Below are 25,300 nucleotides of genomic sequence, written 5' to 3' on the forward strand. Positions count from 1 at the left end.
GCCAGTGTTTCAGGCTTATTTCCAGAAAGATTTTGGCAAAACAGGCAGAGAGCATAAACAATAAGGGGTGGTGCAATAATTATGTGTACCCCGGGGGTGAATTATAGGGGGCAAAGATTTTTGGCAGGCCAAAAAAGGGGGGCAAGCATTTTTGGCAGGTCGAAAGGGGGGGTCAAGCGATTTTTGGCAGGTCGAAAGGGGGGGGCAAGCAATTTTTGGCACAGATATTTTGGGCACCATTTCTATATTACGCCCTAAAAAGGCGTAGGAAAACGTTACGAACACGTTCAAATATGCAAAATTTCCTGCTCGCTGCGCTCGCATTATATGTTGAGACAATTTAAGGTTTTAAATTCGGGTTCCCCAAAATCTTGCATGTGTAAGGGGGGGCAAAGATTTTTGGCACGTCAAAGGGGGGGCAAAGGTTTTTGGCACGTCGAAAGGGGGGCAAAGGTTTTTGGCACGGCCAAAGGGGGGCAAGCGATTTTTGGCAGACCATTTTGAGAATTCACCCCGGGGTACACATAATTATTGCACCACCCCTAAACAAAGCACACAATGGCCCGGCACAATGGACAACATACCCGACTGTAGTATACTGTAGTAAAAAGTAGTGCCAGCTGAACTTTTGATTTTAGGCACATGGAAATTAAAAAGCTGCCTTCTAGTAGGCCTATAGTTGTGAATTTCTGAGGTTTTAGTGAAAAACTGGCACAAGTAGGGGGCACTTGACCCATAATAAATTTTGTGCACATGACATAATTAAAAAATTTTTTACTCGACACTCTAAAAATTCAGACTGTTGAGTTTGGTTTGACCAATATGTGCCGGGGTTCTAGATTTAAAATATAGCGCACCATTTTATTTTGAGTGATTTGAAGTTTGTTTTTAAGCCGTTGACTGAGTCCGGAATACCATGAAGAAGATGAATAATCAAAGTGGCATTGAATTAAAGCCGAACCGGGAGCCGAACACAGAATTTTGCGACAGTTTTGGTTGAGACAGCTGCCATTGCGATACATAAATTTCATCCTGGAATTTGCCTTTTGAATTTGAATAATATTGCTTGCAATTGCTTCCCCAGACACAGATTGGTCAATGTTAATACCCAGATATTTCACAGACTCCTGGCCTTTGATAATCTGGCCAGAGCATTCAAAAGAAAAAATTTCAACATTTTTTATTTTCCTTTTGGATCCGAAAAATTTTGTGATATGACACTATAGGATCTGTATGAGAAAATAGGATTGTACTGTCGTCTGCATACAACATCAATTATTTACAGTCTGGGTCTATACTAATGATCATATCATTAATGTAACATAAAAGTAAGAGTGGCCCCCAGTATGCTACCCTGGGGGAACACCACATGATATATTAAGAGATTGAGAATCAGCATTGTTAATTTGAACTATACGAATGAAACCAGTCGTACAGATTCAACTCCCATTGCATTTAATTTCTCTGGAGCACTATTAGGGCGTGTTCCTAAATATTGGTGAGGGGTTGAAAAATAATAAGGGGGATCAAAGAAAAATTGTGGATCCTATGACTACTTTCAGTTTTCGTAAGTCTTTTGTCAAGTTCAGAAACGTGAGTTGATCTGTTGATGGTAACTTTAATTCATTGTTAAGTTTGAAGTACCAATGCCTGTGTCAATAAATGCTGGATATTAAGACAAGATTATCACGGACACTGGTGTTTTCAGGGGATCTAGCGCCCCTCTCGTCTTTGATGTTGTTAAATTGGTTCACATTAATGTGACAAAATGCCAATCCGAATTAAGAGGTCCACTTTTTTTGAGTAAAAACGTAAATCGCAAAAGGCCCCCTTATGAGCTCAATAGATCCCCCCACGAAAAAAACCCGTTGCCGCCACTGTTGCTTGCCAGTCCACCAACCGACCCAAAATTGGTTCAATTTTTCTTTAATAGATTTTAAGTCATATAATTTTAATGGGTTTTTATTACTTTTTCTACGTGTAAATTTCATTTCTATTTTCCAAAAATTTGCCAAATATTAAAATTTGACTTTTATAACTCAAGAATTGTTTTAGCATGAAAGTTCATCTGTATTGGTAATCCATATATAGAAAGATTTAAACTCTTGATCTCAATACAAAATGTTTACCTCCGTAATTTTCAGCTGTTGTTACTACAGCCTTCGTCAGCGGAATGACCCGATCGTGCACTCTTGAAGTGTGACGTAATGACCGGGTCATAGACCTTTGGTAACTTGTAGCGCCCTCCATCTTTGTTCAGAGATGGTTGGTTGGCCCTGATGTGGATGGCCTCCTCTCTCAAACCAACGAGGTTCCCTATCCAAGATTTGGACTTTGTCCAGGTCGACGTGATGGCCCGGTGACTCTATGTGGATATGTTTGGAGACCTCAGACGAAGTTGTGCTAGGACGTCTGTGTTCGAGAAATCTGGTCTTGAGAGAATATTTAACGTTCAGTCTCTCCAATGTACGATTCTTTGCAGGTGCCTCTTGTAGTCTGCCCCTGGCATGGAATCAAGTACACTGGACGTCCTTTTTCTCAGTTTTGTCTTTTGGCGCCACTAAAAATTGGCGCAGTGTCTGTGTAGGTTTAAATGTTACCCATACTTGATTCTATGCCAGGGGCAGACTACAAGAGGCACCTGCAAAGAATCGTACATTGGAGAGACTGAACGTTCTCTCAAGACCAGATTTCTCGAACACAGACGTCCTAGCACAACTTCGTCTGAGGTCTCCAAACATATCCACATAGAGTCACCGGGCCATCACGTCGACCTGGACAAAGTCCAAATCTTGGATAGGGAACCTCGTTGGTTTGAGAGAGGAGTCAAGGAGGCCATCCACATCAGGGCCAACCAACCATCTCTGAACAAAGATGGAGGGCGCTACAAGTTACCAAAGGTCTATGACCCGGTCATTACGTCACACTTCAAGAGTGCACGATCGGGTCATTCCGCTGACGAAGGCTGTAGTAACAACAGCTGAAAATTACGGAGGTAAACATTTTGTATTGAGATCAAGAGTTTAAATCTTTCTATATAAGAATTATTTTATTTATTTATTTTAAGGTATAAATTTGGCAAAACAGCTAGGATACTATTTTTAGAATCCCCAAAAATTAGTAGGCCTACTGTATTTTTCTGGAATAGAGTAATATCCCTGCAATCACACTAACATCTTGACAAGATGGGACTGCTAAACTGAGCTCAAAAAGAAACTTATATAATTTTTCACAAGGTCATATCTTGAAATCCTGTCTATCAAATTCTACCAAAATTACACACAGGTTTACTTCAATACTCTACTCTTAACATATGTCAGTAACCAAGCAGTTATCCAACTGACACAACAGCAAAATGCACTGATATGGAACAGCTTCCTGGAACACATTCACAGCCCAGCCCTGTTTCATGAAAAAAGTGTATGAAAATCAGAAAGCGGCACCGTTTTATCATCTGTGCAAGGATCTTGTGTGCATTCTCACAGATTTTTTGTGCTGGGTGCCAAATGTTGGGCTGTGAAAGTGGAGGAAGTCCAGGAAGCTGTCCCATGACAGTGCATTTTGCTGTTGTGTCAGTTGGACAACTGCTTGGTTACTGACATGTGTTTTGAGTAGAGTATTAAAGTAATCCTGTGTGTAATTTTGGTTCATTTTGATTGACAGTATTTTAAGATAGGCCTATGACCTTGTGATTCACGCATTGTAAAAAATATAAGTTTCTTTTTTGGGGCGCCCGCTACGGCGGCGTCCCCCCATTATTTGGCTTGACTTTGCAAAAAGCTTCTAATTTCGGTCTTGCTAGATTTACTTCGTAACTGTTTTGCTTAAAAGTATGCCCAGCTTAGAAATAAAACCACAATATGCTTGGATTTTATTTTATTATTGTTTTCTGATGTGCACGGGATAAAATGTTGTGCGTATGTTCTTTGTTTAAAATACAAAATTAATGGACTTATAAAAACACCAAATGAACCGTGACCTTTGTATGGTCAGGTATGGTTTAAACTGTAGTTTACCGCCTCTTAGAACCCGATAGACGGTGACATTTGACCATTCTAATTATGTATGTTTTGAACATGTTTGCACATGAACTAGTTGTTTACAATGTGAAGTATCTACAACATGCTCATTTATCAGGGCACAGTTCTTTAACCCCAATACATTTGTGCATTCATTGAATGACCTTTGAAAATATGAGTACAAAAACTCATACTCTGCAACTTAAGGTCAAATTTTGCACTATGGTTGTTTAATTGAGGTTATTGATAATATGCCACTGGAATGAGGCCATTGTGGTCCATAGTGAATGCAGTAGCAACAGGGCCGTGACCTTTGCACACCTAATCCTTCAACCAAACAAAACAACCACTGACCAATCATGAAATCACTAATTGCTTTATCATGCTTCACTGCTAACTGATTGTGACCAAAAATATTAGAACACAACTCAGTATCTTTGTGGTGACTATCTCGGATAAAAAACATTAATTAACGAATTTCAATTCTGCTCAGCAGAGAAAGGAATAAATTCGAAAGACATGATTGATTGTGTTGAAGGTCAGAAGTGTATTTGCAACCCGAGTTGCCAACCCCGCGATATGGTAGCCCAATTAGGCGACTTTTAACTCGTGGTTCACCGTTGTTGGGCAGTTTAAAGCAATAATGTACGATTTAGGCCTACATCATTTGGTTAGTGTTTACCCAAAATGCTGAATGAAATAATATTTATTGTAATATGCCTAACAGCTGGGAAGGGTTCCTAGCAAGGTAAAGTGAAAGAAACCCCAATGGCTATTTTGTCGTTTAAAATAGAGTTCTATGGCCGATTTAAAGTCATAATTATGACGTAATTTAGTTATTTATTAATTACTATTTTTAGCAGAATTAATAACATAAAAATGGGCTGTGCCCGTTTCATGAAGAATAACGATCGATCTTACCCTTGATTTAACAGGCCTGTCAATTTCTTGGAATTGTTTGATATGAAAGGAGGGTATGATTTTTTTGTACTATTAGTTTAAGTATTTCCTAGCCTCTCTTAGCCACAGGGTTGGCTACAAAAGACACAAAGTATACCTTAGGATAAACTGGCATGAGTGCGCTGACCCCAGGTTTTCAACATTTCAGGATTGTTTGTGGACGGAGGTCGGGTGAAAAACGAAATTACGTTTACATGACTTTGTCGAAATTCGTCGTGTGACAAGAATGAGTGTATAGATGACTAGGGGGGAGCTTACTTATTTGTATCTTCTATACTATCCATCATATACCCTAGGCCCTGCATAACAAAATTCAACAATTTTGAGCGGACGGGAGGGGGTGGAACACATTTTTTTTCAATATTTTTTCCAAAACGCCTATTCCCCCCTGCCGTAAATAACGATCAGTCCCTAATGGTAAGTACATGTTTGCTGAATCATCTTCCTGATGTGACCTGGGTATCTACCCACTGCTTATTACGAGACTGCTACTACTTGATCCACAAGCAATCGGAGCAGATTTCGGTCTCACACGCTATTCATAATGAATATTCAAATTAGGCTCTCACCCCAACCGCCCCCAACCAAATAAAAAACGCAGCCAGAGTTTCTGACTGTGGCCTGCCACACGTCTACCTATCCTACAGTATCCAAAGTCACTCAAGACTATATCCATTCAAGATGGATTCAAGCCATAGTACTGGCTTGAATATGCTATGGGGAGAGTTCACGTACAGATTTTTAAAAGCTTGCTGAAAGCCTTCCAAGCTACTGCATTCACATTTTGACATCTTTTTCATGTGGTGCCCTCGCTTGCCCCACCCCCAAATGAAAATGTCTAGTTACGCCACTGCTTCTCTGATTGAACACATAATTTACTGTGCCCAAAAAGTATCCTTACACTTACTGCTTTAAATAAAGCTTGCCTGAAGAAACTGTGTTGTCTCTTTTCGCCTTGTATAGGCCACTTTTAAAACTGGACCTTCGTTCAATCAAATGCTTATAACTTTACTTCTGGAGGTCACATTGGATTCAATAGGGTGTCATAATAATGTGCAGGAATAGATTTACTTATAAAATTAGGAATTTTTCTTTCTGGGCGCAGTATATATATAGTACTATTATCTAGCCAGGGTATAGGTAGGTACAAAGAGTAATAATTATGAAAAATGTGAAAATACAATTAAATTTATGAGGATCTTCAGTCAGCAAAAAAATCAAACGCAACATTTTTTCTGTAAAAAACAGTTTATTGTAATAACATGTTAACAATGTCATGCCAATGATGTCATAGCATTCCACAATGCTCTATCTACAAACACTATAAATAAAGTATACACAAAAAGTAACACAGCTGTTATAAATATGCCTATAGCTTCAGAACTAATAATTGGTTCCACAATATTTCTACATAGAAAGAAGGATGATTTATTTACACGCAATTTGATACCCCATTCGTCAAATATCATTCAATATTAACAACGCAGTAGCGCTTTTAAAGAAAAATACCCGATTTTAAAAGTTGCAGTATACAGCGATCAATGGCTGTTACGCAAGCATTGTGGCACGTAAAACCTTCCATTTATCTTCACGCTGACTTCAAATCAATACAAACAGCTGCAACTTTTAAATTTGGGTTGTGTTCTTTAAAAACACTGCTATGTTGTTAATATTGAACGAAATTGGACAAATGAGGCATCACAATGCGCGTAAATAAATCATCCTTCTTTCTATGTTAAAATATTGTGAACACAATTATTAGTTCTGACGCTACAGGCATATTTACAAGAGCTGCGTTACTTTTTGTGCAGTCTTTAGTATTGAATTCATCAACACTTGAATGTGCTACAATGGTACACATGCCATTTTCTGTTGTGTTTGGGGTGGGGGTCAAACTGATTGCTTTTTTGGGATGAGAAAGATCATACTTGCTAAAAGAATAGGCAACTTTGCCTGAAATAGTGAAGTTTTCAAAACAAATTTTGACACAGGTGCAGGGAAGACTAACATTGTGGCACCACCACATTATGGTTGTGTTTTCAAGAATCAATTGACAAACAAACCATGGTCTTGATAGCATTACATGTTATAGATGACAAGTGATATGTTATTACGTTTACCTAAACTATTTATACTAGACCTCTGACTTTAATATGCATAGTGAACTTGCCATACTATACCTTAATATGTTGCTTCAAGTTTGGTCATCACTGCATGTTTTAGGACGTGTGGCCTTGAATTATACGCCCGTCACATAATCGGACTGCTCTATCACATACCATGCATACAGAGATGCGCTTTTTCATCGCTACCAAACTTAGCGCAACATGAGATATATAGCAACAATTTTGTGTGCGCTTCAGCAACACTTGTTGCCTTTATCAACTCTTGATGATTAGTGTTGATAAAGGCAACAGGTGTTGCTGAAACGTACACAGGTGCAATTCTGGATCACATACAAACAACCTTGTCTACTGAGAATATATGCCCCTTTAATAAATAGTTTAGATTTGGCTAGTTTCAAGTTGTGCCAGTTAGATCAGTGTCCATACCCGGTGGGTTCAGTTTGTATTTAAAGGTAGGACGTATGACCGTTCCAGGATTTGAAAATGACCCCTATTTCACGGGGAATCGAGGACATTTGCAGCAATTTTACCTCCTATTTTGCGCGAAATCAAGGAAAATTTGCCCTCAAATACCTCCCCTATTTTAATCATTTTGAGGATGCATTTTCATTTCACCCGCTTATCACGAGGAATCAAGGACATTTTTCCGAAATAAATACCCCTATTTTTACCATTTCAAGGACGCTTTTGAATTTTACCCCTATTTCTCGGGGAAATGAGGACAATAACGAAAACTGTAGCGGGAAAACGCGGACGAAAGTCCTAGAAATACACCCTATTTTTCATTTCAAGGACAATTTTGCTCCAAAACACCCCTAATTTGGACAATCGCGAACAATTTTGTCCTCGAAAATTCCGCGGACATTTCTTGAAAAGTACCCCTAATTGGAACCATCATGCGTACACATTGTCCGTGAAAACTGAACCCACCGGGTGTCCATAATAGTCCGGTATAATTGCATTGTCAAGTCCACTATAAGTTTTAAAGTCAATCTACAATGTAGTAATAAGATTATTAATTGAATGTACACTTGGAACAAGTCAAGAACAATAATTATTGCTGTCTCTTGTTAATTGTTATTTTCAACAACCATTTACATGTTTTTTGTTTAAGAATACAGATGATCTTCATCAGTATAGGCATACAATTTATATCAAAAATCACAACAAAATCAACTTAAGTATAAGATATTTGAGCTAATTTTAAAAGCTGATTTAATTCCTCATGAAGACCAGGAGCTAAACCAAAATTAAAATGACAGTTATGCAGATGCCACTGAAAATGTTTTTTCACTTTGAATGACCACAGATCCTGGAATTTTCTTTGGAATCTGTGGAATAATGACTGACCTAAAATGACCTTTCATCTTTGACTCGATACATAACATGCATACACTTAATTGCTCGCAAAGGAGATTAACCAGCTAAAATTGTTTTTAAAGAAAATTAATATACATGTATCATAGAATTTCATGCTTAACATCTTCAACACTTCGGAACTGTCCCCTTTAATATGCCAATTGCAGCCCTCAAATTAACCCACGGCACCCATGGCATTTTGACATGTGTGCCCATCCCCACTGCGTAATGCCCTCAAAATATGTCCTTTAGGCCCTGTATCCATAGGCTGTTCCCTTATGGTGTGTGACCTTGTTCCGTGTTCACTTGTTCCCATGTGACCTGCCACACAGACAACCTACAATGTATGGATACAGCCACTAAGCAAAACAAAGGTTTGTTGTCTGTGTGGCAGGTCACATGAGAACAAGTGAATACGGAACAAGGGCACACGCCACAAGGGAACAGCCTATGGATACAAGGCCTTACCCATCTCTAATGAAGTTGCCGTCGGTGCCCCAGCCCTGCCCCTTCATTATAAAATCATCTATCAGACTGTTTGTGTGTGTTTTCTTCACTTTTGAGAAATTGCCTTGGTGCCCTTCTCAAATTTTCAACAGTTGCCATGATGCCCTCTTGCAATATTACAAACTGCCGTGCTGCCTTGCCTTTTCAGTGAAAATCCAAGGCAATTATCAACTTGCCCTAAAAAAGTAGCCGTGCCCCTTCAGATCCTTAATTCGAGGGCTGGCCAATTGCTTTCCTGAATTTTATGTGATCAAGGACATGGCTTTACTTCACAAATGAGTGAACTTGTTTTTAAAAAGGGAAAGGTTTAGCTCCGTAAATGGGACATAGAACAAAATAGTATTATTTTGGTTCACAATGCTGAGTTGACCTTGAAATTTGTAACTGTCCTGCCAGCCAATTAGCTTAATTGGTTAAGCAGAAACTCCCTTCTACATGTAAATTATATAACTTGTCCGCACCTTTGGAATCTTGTTGAAACACACTCATATTTTTGACATAGTAATATAGTTTTTCAAATTTAATGCATTTTACAAAACTTACTCATGAATCACACCATAAAAATTATATGGGGGAAAAGTCTGCAAAAATCTTAAGAAACATGTTACAGCCGAGCTACATGTATCATGTTGAAGTTAACAAGAAGATTAGTATATTTTACATTGCGCATAAAATATGTTCCTGCTATATTATGCAACCAGAAGAAACATAAGAATGTGCTTCTGTACACGGTGAAGCATTTTCCAGGCATGAGAATGATCATCCATGAAGAAACCTGAAAAGTTTGAAAAAGAGTGAAATGAGGCTAAAAAGGCAAAACAGGCTGAAATTAAAAGAAAGTGCGGACATTTGGACCACAAAAAAGAAGGAAATCCTGCAAAAGCATGAAAATTCTCATGCCTGATTTTCAACAAAATTATTTTTAAAATTGGCCCTTGATGATCATTGACCTCATGTGACATCACAAATGCCATTGTACACAAGGTTCATTTGTGTCCAAGTCCCAATGAAATCCATCAAAGCATGTGGGAGAAATTGTCCAAGCCCAGGGTTTAAAATGTATGCTCACAGCCAAATGAGCTCAGTTTTTTATCCCTTTCCAAACAGGGATTTGCCATTTGGTCTAATGCCATTTAGTCTAATGTCCATTTCGTCTAAACCCATAATGGTCTATATCAACTACGTCCAATTAATCATTTGGTCCTTTAACCATTTGGTCCGATAACCATTTAGTCTAATAACCAAGAAGTCTAAAACCATTTAGTCTAAATACCATTTAGTCTAATACCCATTTGGTCTATAACCAATAGGTCTAATAGCCATTTGGTCTAATACTCATTTGGTCTACAAACCATTTAGTCTTACAAACATTTAGTTTATTATATTAATAAATAGACAAAATGGTATTAGACTAAATGGTTATTAGACCATACGAGTATTAGACCTAACGGTTATAAGATCAAGTGGGTATTAGACCAAATGGTTATTAGACTATATGGTTAGTAGACATACCGGTTATTAGACCAAACAATATTAGACTAAATGGACATTAGACTCTATGATTATTAGACTACGTGGCAATTAGCCTTTCTGGTAATAGACCAATTGAATATAGACTATACGGGAATTAGACGAATTAGACCAATTGGCAATAGACCTTCCAAACTCATTCGACAGGGACAATTGAACAAACATTCAGTCTCTGTGCTTCTGTACTGACTCAAGCAACAGTGGAATAATCAGAGTTAACGCCTGATTCCAGAAAAATACAACACAAATATTATCCTACATTATATGTATCAGATAATAAAAGTCAAATTTTTATATTTTGGTCAAATTTTTGGAAATAAGGGCCAAAAACATGTATGTATGCTGTGACAATCAAGCCAGAAACCTTTGAATATACGATGACGAATTTTCAGGTCATACATTCTAATTTTGAAAAACACATTTTCTAATCTCTTTTACAATTACCAAAATTAACATAAAATTCCATGACTGCAACAAAATTGCATGTTTTTGGCAAATTTTCTCTCAAATTATAAACATATTAATATTTGACATTTATTGCCAGTTCAGTAGTGCTAACTAAAGCATTACAGATTTCACTGTTTCATTTGGCAACACAGGGTAGTAGACTCTACTACTGAATTCTATGTTCATCAGAGCCACTTGGTCTTATCAAGTGTAAAGGTTGTCTGCATTAGTCTAACAGACGTATCACAGGGGAAAAGCTTCCACCACACGTGCAGTTGCTGAAGAAACATCTGCCGATTATCTCCAGCTGTCACTCCGATGTTGTGAAACTTCCCTCTGAAAACTGTAAAAACCTCTCCATTGATGCAGAAGAACCTCTTTCGGTACATCTCAGGTAACAACGACTGGTCTTGTTTGTCGACAACACTTGCGTTCTTGTTTTCAGCATTGATCACCAGTTCATGGACATTTATTTCATGCCACTGACATCCTTCAACTTTACACTCGCAGTTACCTGATATCACACGGTAGCATTTTCCATTGCTGACCACCAGACCTATATTGTATGTAGATGTGATACAATGCTGGCAGGTCATTAGTACTGACCATGAATCTGTCACTGGGTCATACATCTGGAGGTGGTTCCTTTGTTCAAAATCCATTGCATATACAAAAATGCTGCCATCATAGACAGCACAAGACCTAAGATGCCCCACGGCTACACACTTTGGTAATGATGCAATTGAATTCCAGGTGTTATTCCTGATGCTATAGACTTCACATAATTGGGAAAACTGGACTCCTGGTACTACTGTACCTATGACGTAGATATTACTATCAAGGAAAACAAGGGGACTGTAAGTGGCTCTCCTAGTCATCGGTTGCAATGGTTGCCAGATATTATTGGCAATATCTAGTTTCAGGAATTGCGGGCATTTAAGTACATGAGGTAAACGCACTGCATCACGTGCAACAAATAGAGTACCTCCTGCATTGATGCAAGTATCCAGTGGTTTGAAGCAATCTTTCTTTGGTAATTTTGGAAAGTTTTTCAGTGTTACCCATGATTCCAACTCTGTGTCGTAGTACATAGCTGGATCGCCAATGCCAAGGATTGTCTAGAAGAAACACAACAATTTGATTGATATTAATCAACACTTACACCAAATTAGGATGTACAGGGTATCCCAAAAGTTCCATTACCATTTTAAAATACTACATTTCTTGTACACATTATATCATGGACAATATGGATGGATTTTCGTACAGAGGAAACTTGTAACAATATCTTACTTGACCAGTTTTTTGGTCAAGAAATAGATGCAAAATATACAGAAACATTTCATTGCTTTTAAAGGAGTATTTTGTGATCCTAGCATCCTCTTTTTATGACATTTTCAGAAGATATCATGAAAAAAAGCTTATTCCGATTTTGCGTTTTGCGATTATGCGTATTACACTGCTCCATAGACAATTAATCTGCAACAAATTTTTGTACATAAACATTAGGGCTCATATTGAAATACCGTACCACGTTTTCACACAGAAAGAAGGCAGGATTCCCTCGCTAAGCGGCGCCTCAGAAAGCTCGGTCATAAAGCGGATGCATTATATGCATCAGTGATATACCCTGCCCAGGATTTTAACAAAAGAAGGCTAGCACAGGAAAGCTGCAGGATGGTGCACACCTTCCTGTGTAAGGGAATTTCAATATGAGCCCTTATGTAGCCAGAGGTTTCCAGTGATATAAAAATCTCAACTTTTTGTGAGAAAAGTGGGGGATGATGCTGTGGATCACAAAATGCCCTTTTAAGTAAGAAAGACACATACAACAAATTGTAGCATGAAACTTTGTGAATACAACAAAATTGCATGTTTTTGGTGCACAAATTGCAAAAGTATTAAAATTTCCCATTTATTGCCAGTTAGTGCCAAGTAAAGCCTTAAAGGAGTATTTCGTGATCCTAGCATCCTCTATTTATGTCATTTTTCATTAGATATCCACGAAAAAACCTATTCCCAAAATTTCAGTTGATTCCGATTTTTGCGTTCATGAGTTATGCATGATTATGTGTATTACACTGCTCCATAGACAATGCGTTGTAATTTCGTTCTGGTGCACCAGAGCGAAATTCAAATTTCACGATATCTTTGCTAAACGAATTAATCTGCAAGAAATATTTTGTACATAAACATGTAGCCAGAGGTTTCCAGTGATATAAAAATCTCAACTTTTTTTGAGAAAAGTGGGGGATGAGGCTGTGGATCACGAAATGCCCTCTTAAGGTGCGTATGCTCAAAACAAATTAGACTGGGTCTGACTTTAGACCGGTCTAAGAACTATGAGGGATTAGTCCTACGGAGAAGGAACTTTTTAGTATTTACATGTTATTGTATTACACTACTAAGGGCAATTTTTAGCTTTGTAGCTTAATATCAGACAGCTGCAGTTTGGACTTTGCAAGGAGTATTAAAGCATGAAAAGAAAAGAGTATCCCTCCTTTAAAAGTCTAACCTCCATAGTCAGACCAGGTCTAGTTAGAGTATCTGGTCTACCTAACTTGTTTTGTGCATACAGACCTAAGGATTTAGCTATGTTTCATTTGGCAACACAGGGAAACATTTCTGTAAATCAAAAAAAAAAAATCTGGTATCAGTGGAGTAGACTGTAGACCATCTCTACCAACAACTTAACTCACTTAATGTTTATCAGAGCCACTTGGTCTTATCAAGTGTAAAGGTTGTCAACATATCTTTGGTAGGTGCATTGGTGGAGTCAAGCTCCGACCACATGTGCAGTTGCTCTAGAAACATCTGCCGATTATCTCCAGCATTCACTCTGATGTTGTGAATCTGCCCTTTGAAATCTGCAAAAACCTGTCCATTGATGCAAAAGAACTTCTTTCGGTACATCTCTGGTAACAACGACTGGTCTTGTTTATCAGCAACACTTGTGGTCTTGTTTTCAGCATCTATCACCAGCTCATGGACATTTATTTCATGCCATTGGCATCCTTTAACTTTGCACTTGCAGTTACCTGGTATCATACGGTAGCATTTTGCATTGCTGACCACAAGACCTGAAATGCTTTTAGCTTCAAAATAATGGTTGCAGGTCATTAGTACTGACCAAGAATCTGTCACTGGGTCATACATCTGGAGGTGGTGGTCAATATGACATGTATCTACATCAAGCAGTACTTGTTCTACATCAGCTGCATATATGAAAATCCTGCCGTCATGGACAGCACAAGACATATTATTGCCCACGGCTACGCAAATTGGTAATGATGCAATTGAATTCCAGGTGTTATCCCTGATGCTATAGACCTCACATGATTGGGGAAACTGGCCTATTCTACCTACGATGTAGATATTACTATCAAGGTAAACAAGGGGATTGTAACAGCCTCTCCTTGTCATCGGTTCCAATGGTTGCCAAGTATTATTGGCAATATCTAGCCTCAGGAATTGTGGGTATTTCATGACACGAGGTAAGCGTGCAGTGCCACGGAAAACATAGAGACTACCCCCTGCATTGATACAAGTATCCCCTATGTTGGAGCAATCTTTTTTTGGTAATTTTGGAAAGCTTTTCAGTGTTACCCATGATTTCAACTCTGTGTCGTAGTACACAGCTGGATCGTCAATGCCCAGAATTCCCTACAAAACAAGAAAACAATTTGGTTCAAATTAATCATACCATACGCCAAGTTAGGATATAGGAGGTAACTAGACATAGCAGTGGTCTAAGACCACAAACACAGCCTTAGTGTGGCCCCTTAATGACCTTTGACCCCAAAATATCTGAACACTTACTAATGTCAATGCATGTGTGCACGAGGCATCGCTATATTCTTTGTACCAGAAGAGGTATTTTGAAGAAATTTTGTTGCGGACCAGAAGTGACCGCTTAATGACATTTGACCCTGAATCTATAAATATTCAATACACACTGGCTAAAGTTGATGTTATGTATAAGTGGCATCACTCTGCTATGTTATTTGTGGTAGAAGAGACGTTTTGAAGTGACTCTTAATGACCTTTGACCCTAATTAAAAAAATACCACATATACACTGGGTAACAGCAATTCATGTGTGAACATACCATCACTCTGCTGTTTTCCCTGGCTAATAAAATTTTTTGATGGTATTTCGTTATGACCAGAACTGACCCCTTAATGACATTTGACCCCCCCAAAAATACTATATGCACTGGGTAACAAATCAATTCAGGTATGAACATACCCTCACTGTGCTATGCATTTCTTGGCTAATAAATATTTTTGAAGGTATTTGGTTTAATACTGGAAGTGACCCTTTTAATGACCTTTAACCCCAAATCTGTATTATAGACACTGTACGCAAGTGGCGTCACTCTGCTACGTTATTTAAGCATTTTGAAGGTATTTTGTTTTACACCGGAAGTGACCCCTTAATGTCCTTTGACCCCAAGCCTGTGTACATTTTAAAAAGACTGGGTTACATTATAACAATGCATGTGTTCATGTGGCATCACTGTCCTCGTAATTTGTGGGAGAAGCATCCTGAGTTTAAATCATGTTTTTAACCCCAATAACTTGTGACTAAGTTTGGTAAAAATCGATGTACATTTTTGTAAGTATGTAAGTGCTAGAGCAAATGTAATGGTTGACGTCATGACTGTGTAAATGGAATGAAAGCATCAATGCCCCCGTCCCTAAAAAAGAATTAACTGTGATTTTTGTATCACTTTGAATCCCTACACAAGAGTTTGTCTTCAAAGCACTCCTTTCAGGTTTCGAAAACAAATCCAAATATTTCCCTGAATTTTAGAAATTTGGGTCGGCATTTATTTGTGTATGTATAGGAAATTTTTTCCCCAGTTTCTTAAACTCTAGGTCGGTCAGGCCAGTAGAACAGGCTTTTTTCCAGTCCCCTAATAGTTAAAAAATATCAATCCGGTGATCAATTTGCGTAGCAATATGAAGCAAGCAATATTGACGTCACGCAGACGTCACGCAGATGTGCACATCGTTTAGCGAACATCGCTACTGTGCATTTGCAAGACGTGAAGAGTGCAGTAACGATGTGTGCATTGCCATGACGACATGTCACATCACAGGTCTAACCAAAAATTTGTGACATGTCATGTCAAAAGGAGACACTTTTGGGCAGGATCGTAAATTGAGAAATAACCAAAAATCTGCCCGGGGTTGAATTTTACACAATTTGCGTTTGTTATGAATTTGTGATGTTATTAATGTTTTAAAAATATTGTCTGAAAGTTTCAGACCGAAATATAACTAGCATCTTGTATTTTTTAAAGACATTTTTCAAGGTAATTCCTACTCTCAACATTGTCAATATATTTTTTAAGGCCGATATCTCAATTTCTAATTTTATAATACCATAACTTACGAACTCAATATCTTTGCTTAGGAATGTCAGATTTCATTGGAGAAAACGGCGTTGTGGAGCAAAATATCTCTATATTTAAGATATGTAAAAACCTCAAAATTGATAATCTGCCCAAAAGTGTCTCCTTTTGACATGACACGTCACATTTATGCTTAAGGTATTTTCTGAAAAGGTCAATTCTTAATTACCTGAATGAAAGGGATAGAATTTGCCACACTGCTAGCATCAATCTTGAAAATTGCAATGAAAATTTCCATCATCCATGAGTTCAATCAAATATCTGTAGCATTTGAAAATGTGATGCACACAAATTCATGTTTTTCCAAGAATCATTGGCAAATTGATTCTCGAATTGCCACTAAATATTCTCATGTTCCTTCAAAGGTTTACTTACATAGGTTGTAGTTCTTGTAGCAAACAAGCCCGGATCAATGTTATACAAAGGTGGATCCCCTTGCTTCAAAGAATCGTGCAGTTCTAAGGTCCTATCAATCATCTGCTTGCATTCTGGAATCGCATATAAATCTGGTGATTTGAAGACCGTTTTTGAGAGATGGCCCAAGGGTACAGTACCAAGTCGAATTCTTTGAAACAGAGAAGAGGCATACTCTTTCCGTTCTTGCCAGTCATGCTGAAGCCAAGCCAATGTAGTGTCAAACACCTGTATGAATGAGAGTGAGATGAATGAAATAAAACTATATTGATATTTTATAAACAACAACAAAGAAATTTCTACACTTCCGCAGCTGACCCTGGGACATCTTGCCTTCTTTCAGAATGCTTATTTTAAGGCATATATTTTGGCTCGCTTTTGACAATTTCAACGTCGAAACCCTTGAAAGTTCCCTCTGAAAAATCCTGGCTATGCCTCTGTTGGGGGAGGCACACTGAAGAGGCACCCAAAAACTTTCAAACCAGAGGCTTACAAAATGTAGGATACCACCATGTGGGGAGGGGTGGGGTGCAGAGTGGCCGAAATTAGCACAAAAGAAGCTGAATTTACAGGAAATGCCCAATAGCCCCAAAACAACCCCACTGGGCACACCACTGCACAGGACAGGACAGAAAGTATGTTAATACATGTAGAGTAGAAGAAAACCTCTCACCTCTTTCTCATCATTGAGATCTGATCTCTCCAACATTTCCTTCATGAGTTCTGGTGTCATATGCAACAGAAACTTCTCGGACATCTTGAAATTCTTAGCAAGGTATTCTTTGGATCTGCTCTTCAGGTCTTCAAAGCCAAACAAGTCTGCTTTGGTAAGAATTCTTACCACTATTTCGATATCGAAATTATCTCCTTCTACCCGCTGCAACTGACAATTCAAGAAGGCATGACATCTTTGTAGAACAATATCAAATTGAAGGTAGTGGGCCATTTCCAACACATCTATGACTGTGTCTAAAGAGAGATTCAAGGTGCCTGAATATGTAAAATCCAAAAGGATCTGGAAGGCTTCTGTATTACCTGGAATAACTGCTTCTGATTGGAGACTTTCCTGAAAATCGGATGTTAACATTGCAGCAAAATACTCACTACATGCTGCTAGAACTACTTTGTGAGCTTGGAATGTTCTTTCCTCTACTTTGATTGTGATGTCACATAAGATTTTGTTCTGCTGCAACTTCTGCATTCCATTGAATACCTTGAAAATGTGTCCGAGCTGAGACTTGTGGTCATCGTCTGCCATGACATTGATCGGCATCCAACTGGGAACACAATCTTCAAAGCCTTGAAAAATATACAGGGAAATAAAATCAATGTAAGGCCAAAAACAAAAATGCGAAATGCGATTTTTTTTAAATTCCCGACTTGGTATTTTTATGATATTTTGAGAAAAAAGTCTGATTTTCACCAAATTTTTTCGGAAAAACTATAAAAAAAAACTGAAAAAAAATTCTGCATTTCTCTTTTTTCAAATTGTGTGATTTTACAAATGCGCGCGCAAGCTTTGAGACAACCCTTTTTTCTTAGACTAAGATTACTTTTTTGGTTCTTGTTTCCTCCCGCCTAGGGGTGTAATTTTCGGGTAATTTCTTTTTGTGCCCGGGTAGCCGGCGCATTTTTTCGGGCGGGTAAACCGGCCCCCGAAATTGCAAAAAAAGTTATTTAAGTTATTTATTAGACCTAAATGCTAGGATCATTCATGGTTGACCTAAAAATTTTTTTTTTTTTGAATGCATCTCGATGAATTGAATTTGAATACATTTTGATATCATTAATAGAGTATGACATGAATACAAATGATCAATTTCCATATTAAAAACACAATCATGCAATTTTTTTAAGGGTACATACGATGTATTGTTGGTCGAAGCAGCTAAGAATGGTAGTGAGCTTTAGCAAAAATTGCATTGCTCAATTCATAGCGGCGTGTAGAAGAATTCAAATATCACAGATATACTTTTGTAGGTCCTGTGGTTCTTGAGTTATGTTGTAAAGAGGGCTGAAACAACAACACTTTTGTAAAACGTACATAAAACAACAATAAATTTAGCAAGTTTTCAAAGTATATGATTTGTAGAATGAACTTTTGCAAAACACCAAAGTGTTATTTTTCAATAATATATTGATTCAGATAATGAAAATCGATTTTCTTTGGCTGCTTCGACCAACAATACCTCGTATACATTTTGGATTTTTGTTTGACAAAACCAAGTGAATACTCACTACAATATTTCGTCCTACTCATCGGAGGACTTCATCAGGTATGACTGATATGGTCATCTGATCCACTTTCCCGACAAACAAGTTTGAGTGGTTTCCGGTATTCCTTAGTCTCTTTTGCAGACTTCAGTAGTGGATCATAGACGTGACTTAGGAGGTATGTGCCCTCCTCCCTGTTTAGGGTCTTGGTGCCCCGTCTCCTTATTTCCATTGCTTCCGAGTTCCCGCACTTCTCTAGACCTTTTATCGTGTTCCCGTCCAAGGATCTTAGACTCTTCCCAGTCTATAACGTGGTTTGCACATACCTCCTAAGTCACGTCTATGATCCACTACTGAAGTCTGCAAAAGAGACTAAGGAATACCGGAAACCACTCAAACTTGTTTGCCGGGAAAGTGGATCAGATGACCATATCAGTCATACCTGATGAAGTCCTCCGATGAGTAGGACGAAATATTGTAGTGAGTATTCACTTGGTTTTGTCAAACAAAAATCCAAAATGTTTATTTACTGAACAAACCTGATGAATCTATTCAACGAATACCTCGTATACCCTTAAGTCAACCATGAATGATCCTAGCATTTAGGTCTAGGTCCTGGGACACTACAAAACCGAAAAACAAACAAACTGTTTCTTGTTTTTTTTAAATTTCAGGCACCGGGCAGGGTCAGAAATTCGGCGAGAATCCGAGAATTCATTCTCGCAAAGATTCTCGTCAACAAAACTGCAAGAATCTAAATGGATTCTCATAAATATTTTTAAAACTTAAAAGTTTTATGGCGAGAATCCATGGATTCTTGGAAAATTCCACATGGTTGCAAATTTCTGACCCTGCAAATGTAATCTAGGGCAGGTACCCCGCCAGCCCACCCGAAAATCCCTAGCTTAGCTAAAACATCAATTTTAAAGACACTGAAAATTTTCTTTCTACACAAATTGCATAAATGACCTGCCTAGACCCAAATTCATCCATAAAATAGTTTACCAAAATATACAATACATAAGCTTTAAGGCTAATGAAATGATTAGTTTCCTGTCACATTGTAGTTGACAAATCCCGGTACGGCTCTGTCTCATGCCAAGCAATTCCAAAAAGTTGACGGCCCTGCATTGGAGTGAAAACAACTTACCGCATATTTTTATTTGCAGAGAGTCGAACCTGGCACAATAGTGTGATAGCTTGTGACAGATAGGGTCCTACACTCCAGAGTTCAGTGAATGCGAATGTTGTTTTCACTGCAGTGCTATTGTCTGCCGGTTCATGCCCGGATGTCCGACCGACAGAATTATGACAAACATGCTAGCCTTTTTAGGGGCTGTGCAATAATTATGAGCCCTGGGGAGGGAAAAATTGGGGGGGCAAGAAATTTTGGCAAGCTGAAAGGGGGGGCAAGCAATTTTTGGCCAGCGAGAGGGGGCAAGCGATATTTGGCACACATTCATGGGGCGCATTTTAAATAAAACGCTCTAAAAAGGCTAAAGGAAAACAGTAGGCCTACGGAAACGCTTTAATATGCACATTTTCCTGCTCGCCGCACTCGCAACATATATATCTAGACCATGGCATTAAGGTTTGCAAATTGGTATCCCAAAAATTTGGCATGTGTAAGGGGGGGGCCAAAGATTTTTGTCGGGCTGAGGGGGGGAAGCAATTTTGGCCAGCCAAGAGGGGGGCAAGCGATTTTTGGCACACATTCATGGGGCGCCTTTTAAATAAAACGCTCTAAAAAGGCTAAAGGAAAACAGTAGGCCTACGGAAATGCTTAAAAATGCAAATTTTCCTGCTTGCAACAACATATATCTAGACCATTAAGGTTTGCAAATTGGGATCCCAAAAATTTGGCATGTGTAAGGGGGGCAAAAGATTTTTTGGCGGTCGAAGGGGGAAGCAATTTTGGCAGGCGGGGTGTGCCAGCAATTTTTGGTGAGCCGTGCGGAAATTTTACTTATTGCACAGCCCCTTAGTGCAAACTCTAATTGAGATCATGCAATTGCGTTGCACTCAGATAGGCCTTATTAAAAAAAGCGTCATATTTCAAGTAGCGAAAAGACACCATTTGGTGTTTTATGACCTTTGACATTCTTTTGTGGCGAGTGACATGGTCTTTCAATTCACGCCGAGTGTCCTTGACAGGCGTGACTATACTTCAGTGGTCATGAAAGAATTCAAAAGATAACCTCTGCCCCAATAATCCCGAGCTATTGTCTGAAACTGCTCCTCGGAAGATGTATGATAAGAACTCAGTCTTCAAATGATAGTCATGTAACGATCAGAAGATAAATTACTGACTATCATTGAAGACCGAGTTCCGCCATGTCCGCAGTCTACGTTGCACTAGCTTTTTGTATACATTTTATCCCATACCGTTGTGCAGAGCTAGTACTACGCCTACGGTATGGTTTCCCTGTACTACCATTCCATGCCCTGTCCTGATGCCCAGCGTGGTCACGTCACACCTCTGCTTCCAGTCCTGTCCATGGAAAAATGTAGGTATGCTAGGTGAATTCAAATTTGCCATCAAACTGCATCATTTTTCATATCAAATTAAAGCCCTTGTGTTAACTAAGGTTTGCCTGGGATACCTAAAATGCATGACTGACCCAGTTCCAATAATTTGTAGTTACTACAACTGTGACTGACCTAAATTATAAGCTTACCTGTGAACATGGTGAATTTGATTTTCTTCAAAACTAAAAGTTATGATAACAGTTAAATGTCTTTTGACTTATCGCGGTTCCTTCGTCTACTACTAGTGAAAATTCATCATTGTAATTTTGCAATACATAATATATCATTTAATATTCTCCAACGAAGTAGCACACGTGTCGAAATCACTGCACCCCGATCTTTGCTCGCGCCACAATACAACTTTTATGGGCGCATAACACTATATCGAATGGTATTTAGGGAGTGTTCTAGAGTTTTTGGTTTTTTTTTGGGGGGGGGGGGTTGGGGTTGGAGTAGGCCTACGGTATAAGTTTATAATAAAAATATATTATGCTTTCTTCACACTTCAAGTTTATTCTAAAAGTATAATACCTATAATTGTAGAAAGTTTGGTGTAATTTTGTAGAAAAATATGATGTTCCTTGTCAAATACAAAACTCCCAAGTCAATTGGGCAATTGAGATTTATACTTCAATTTTTACGTATTTTAATACGTAAAAAGATGTGTCAAATAGGAAATTATGAAAATATGGCAAACTTAGGTTCCTCATATTGTATTGTGTCACTGTTAAGAATGGTAGTGTATGTTTACATACTCATAGAACTCAAAAATACGGAGCCTCATGGGTGACATGTAACAAATATTTTTTTTGAAAATTATCCCGAGATAATCAGGTTATCTCCGAGATAATCAGGTAATCTCGGGATAATTATCCCGAGATAATCAGGTTATCCCGGGATAATGATGCCGAGATAATCAGGTTATCCCGGGATAATCAGATTATCCCGGGATATTTATCCCGAGATAATCATGTTATCCCAGGATAATCATGTTATCCCAGGATAATTATCCGAGATAATCAGGTTATCCCGGGATAATCAGATTATCAGGATAATTATCCGAGATAATCATGTTATCCAGGATAATCATGTTATCCCAGGATAATTATCCCGAGATAATCATGTTATCCGGGATAACATGTTTATCTCGGGATAATTGTACATACACAATCTCTTTAACACAGCAATGTTGCTCACGCAAATAGCGTCAATTTTGTAATAGATGTTCTTATCATAGGATGTACGGCGATGGAGTGTACTACTGGGCAGGAGACTGTTTATACGACGAACTGTGCTACTGGCTACGTACAGTCAGGGCGAACACCATCAATACAGCGTCCCATTGAAACACACGGGAAAACACGCATTTTCTTTGCGCAATTTTAGACATTTTCGGCAACAAATTGACTATAACTGTAATACCAATCGATTGCAAATGTACGGGTAGTCTTATGATTAATTTTCGAGATATGGGCGTTTAAACAGCACCATGACCATTTTCGACCCCTTCTATACCCTGAAAACCCGTTTCTGGCCATTTTCTGGCTATATTCAGTAGATAGCAGATCAATGTAGCTATTTTTAGTAGATATCAGCTCAATATAGCTATCTTCAGTAGATAGCGGATCAATATAACAATCGTTGGTAGGTAGCAGGTCGATCATAGTAATCTTCTGTAGATAGCAGATCAATTATAGCTATATTCAGTGGAAAGCAGATATAGCTATTTTCAGTAGATAGCAGATTAATATAGTTATCTTCAGTAGATAGCATTTTAATATATAGCTATCTTTAGTAGGCCTAGCAGATCAATATAGCTATCTCCAGTAGATTACAGATGAATATAACTATCTTCAGTAGATAGCAGATCAATATAACTATTGTCAGTAGATAGCAGATTAATATAGCAATCTTCAGTAGATAGCAGATCAATATAGCTATTTTCAGTAGATAACAGATCAATATAGCTATCTTCTGTAGATAGCAGATCAATATAGCTATCTTCAGTATATAGTAGATCAATATAGCTATTTTCAGTAGATAGCCGATTAATATAGCAATCTTCAGTAGATAGCAGATCAATGTAGCTATCTCCAGTAGATAGCAGATCAATATATACTAATCTTCAGTAGTTAGCAGATCAATAGGACTATCTCCAGTAGATAGCAGATCAATATAGCTATCTTCAGTTGATAGCAGATCAATAGGCCTATATACATATAGTTATATTCCGTAGATAGCATATCATCAGATTAATATAGCTTTCTTCAGTAGAAAGCAGATATAGCTATTTTCAGTAGATATCAGATTAATAGAGCTGTCTTCAGTTGATAGTAGGTTAATATATAGTTATCTTCAATAGATAGCAGATCAATGTAGCTATCTCCAGTAGATTGCAGATTAATATTAGTCTCCAGTAGATTGCAGATGAATATCAGTACTTCAGTAGATATCATGTTAATAATAGCTATATTCTGTAGATAGCAGATCAATATAGCTATCTTCAGTAGAAAGCAGGTTAAAATATAGCCATCTCCAGTAGATAACAGATCAATGTAGCTATCTCCAGTAGATTGCAGATGAATATAACTATCTTCAGTAGATAGCAGATCCATATAGATGTTGTCAGTAGATAGCAGGTCAATATAACTATCGTCGGTAGATAGCAGATCGATATAACTATCGTCAGTAGATAGCAGATTAATATAGTTATCTTCAGTAGATAGCAGATCAATATAGCTATCTCCAGTAGATTACAGATGAATATAACTATCTTCAGTAGATAGCAGATCAATATAACTATCGTCAGTAGATAGCAGATTAACATAGTTATCTTCAGTAGATAGTAGATCAATATAGCTATTTTCAGTAGATAGCCGATTAATATAGCTATCTTTTGTAGATAGCAGATTAATAATTCTATCTTCAGTAGAAAGTAGGGTAATATATAGCAATCTTCAGTAGATAGCAGACCAATATAGCTATCTTCAGTAGCTAGCAGATCAATATAGTTGTTGTCAGTAGATAGATCAATATAACTATCGTCGGTAGATAGCAGATCAATATAGCTATCGTCAGAAGATTACTATATAGATCTGCTATCAATCGACGATAGTTATATTGACCTGCTATCTACTGGAGATAGCTATATTAATCTGCTATCTATTGAAGATAGCTATATATTAAAATGCTATCTACTGAAGATACTGAAATTAGCTATATCTCCTTTCCACTGAAGATAGCTATATTAATCTGCTATCTACAGAAGATTACTATATCGATCTGCTATCTACCGACGATAGTTATATCGATCTGCTATCTACCGACGATAGTTATATTGATCTGCTATCTACTGAAGATATCTATATTGATCTGCTTTCTACTGAAAATTGCTATATTGATCTGCTATCTACTGAAGATAGCTATATTGATCTGTTACCTACTGAAAATAGCTATATTCATCTGCAATATACTGTAGATAGCTATATATTAAAATGATATCTACTGAAGATACTGAAAATAGCTATATCTCCTTTCCACTGAATATAGATATATTGATCTGCTATCTACAGAAGATTACTTTATCGATCTGCTATCTACCGACAGTTATATTGAACTGCTATCTACTGACAACAGCTATATTAATCTGCTTTCTACTGAAAATAGCTATATTGATATGCTATCTACCGAAGATAGCTATATTGATCTGCTATCTACATAAGATAGCTATATTGATCTGCTATCTACTGAAGATAGCTATATATTAACCTGATTTC

The 25,300-nt window shown here is 37.8% G+C and overlaps 1 protein-coding gene across 2 annotated transcripts; it reads right to left on the reverse strand.

The window, feature by feature from the left end:
• Window positions 1-10,972: 10,972 nt before the first annotated feature.
• Window positions 10,973-21,806, reverse strand: LOC140142854 (kelch-like protein 28). Of its 2 annotated transcripts, XM_072164875.1 has the most exons (5): window positions 21,674-21,806; window positions 17,455-18,080; window positions 16,743-17,009; window positions 13,648-14,611; window positions 11,992-12,066 (listed from the first exon to the last, which is right to left on the reverse strand). In XM_072164875.1, exons 1-4 carry the CDS (start codon window positions 21,681-21,683, stop codon window positions 13,658-13,660), a joined length of 1,857 nt encoding a protein of 618 aa, XP_072020976.1. In that variant the 5' UTR covers window positions 21,684-21,806; the 3' UTR covers window positions 11,992-12,066; window positions 13,648-13,657. The 2 variants fall into 2 exon arrangements, with proteins under 2 accessions (XP_072020977.1, XP_072020976.1); XM_072164876.1 differs by lacking the exon at window positions 13,648-14,611 and having other exon boundaries at window positions 10,973-12,066.
• Window positions 21,807-25,300: the final 3,494 nt, after the last annotated feature.

Source organism: Amphiura filiformis, chromosome 20 (genome assembly GCF_039555335.1).
Source record: "Amphiura filiformis chromosome 20, Afil_fr2py, whole genome shotgun sequence".
NCBI lineage: Eukaryota > Metazoa > Echinodermata > Ophiuroidea > Amphilepidida > Amphiuridae > Amphiura > Amphiura filiformis.

Bases quoted from the DNA above. Each gene is read 5' to 3' on its own strand.
- LOC140142854 (XM_072164875.1), bottom strand. The intron at 17,010-17,454 runs GTGAGAGGTTTT...TCATTCATACAG, and splicing joins ATCTCAATGATGAGAAAGAG to GTGTTTGACACTACATTGGC. The intron at 14,612-16,742 runs GTAAGTAAACCT...CTTGTTTTGTAG, and splicing joins CTACAAGAACTACAACCTAT to GGAATTCTGGGCATTGACGA.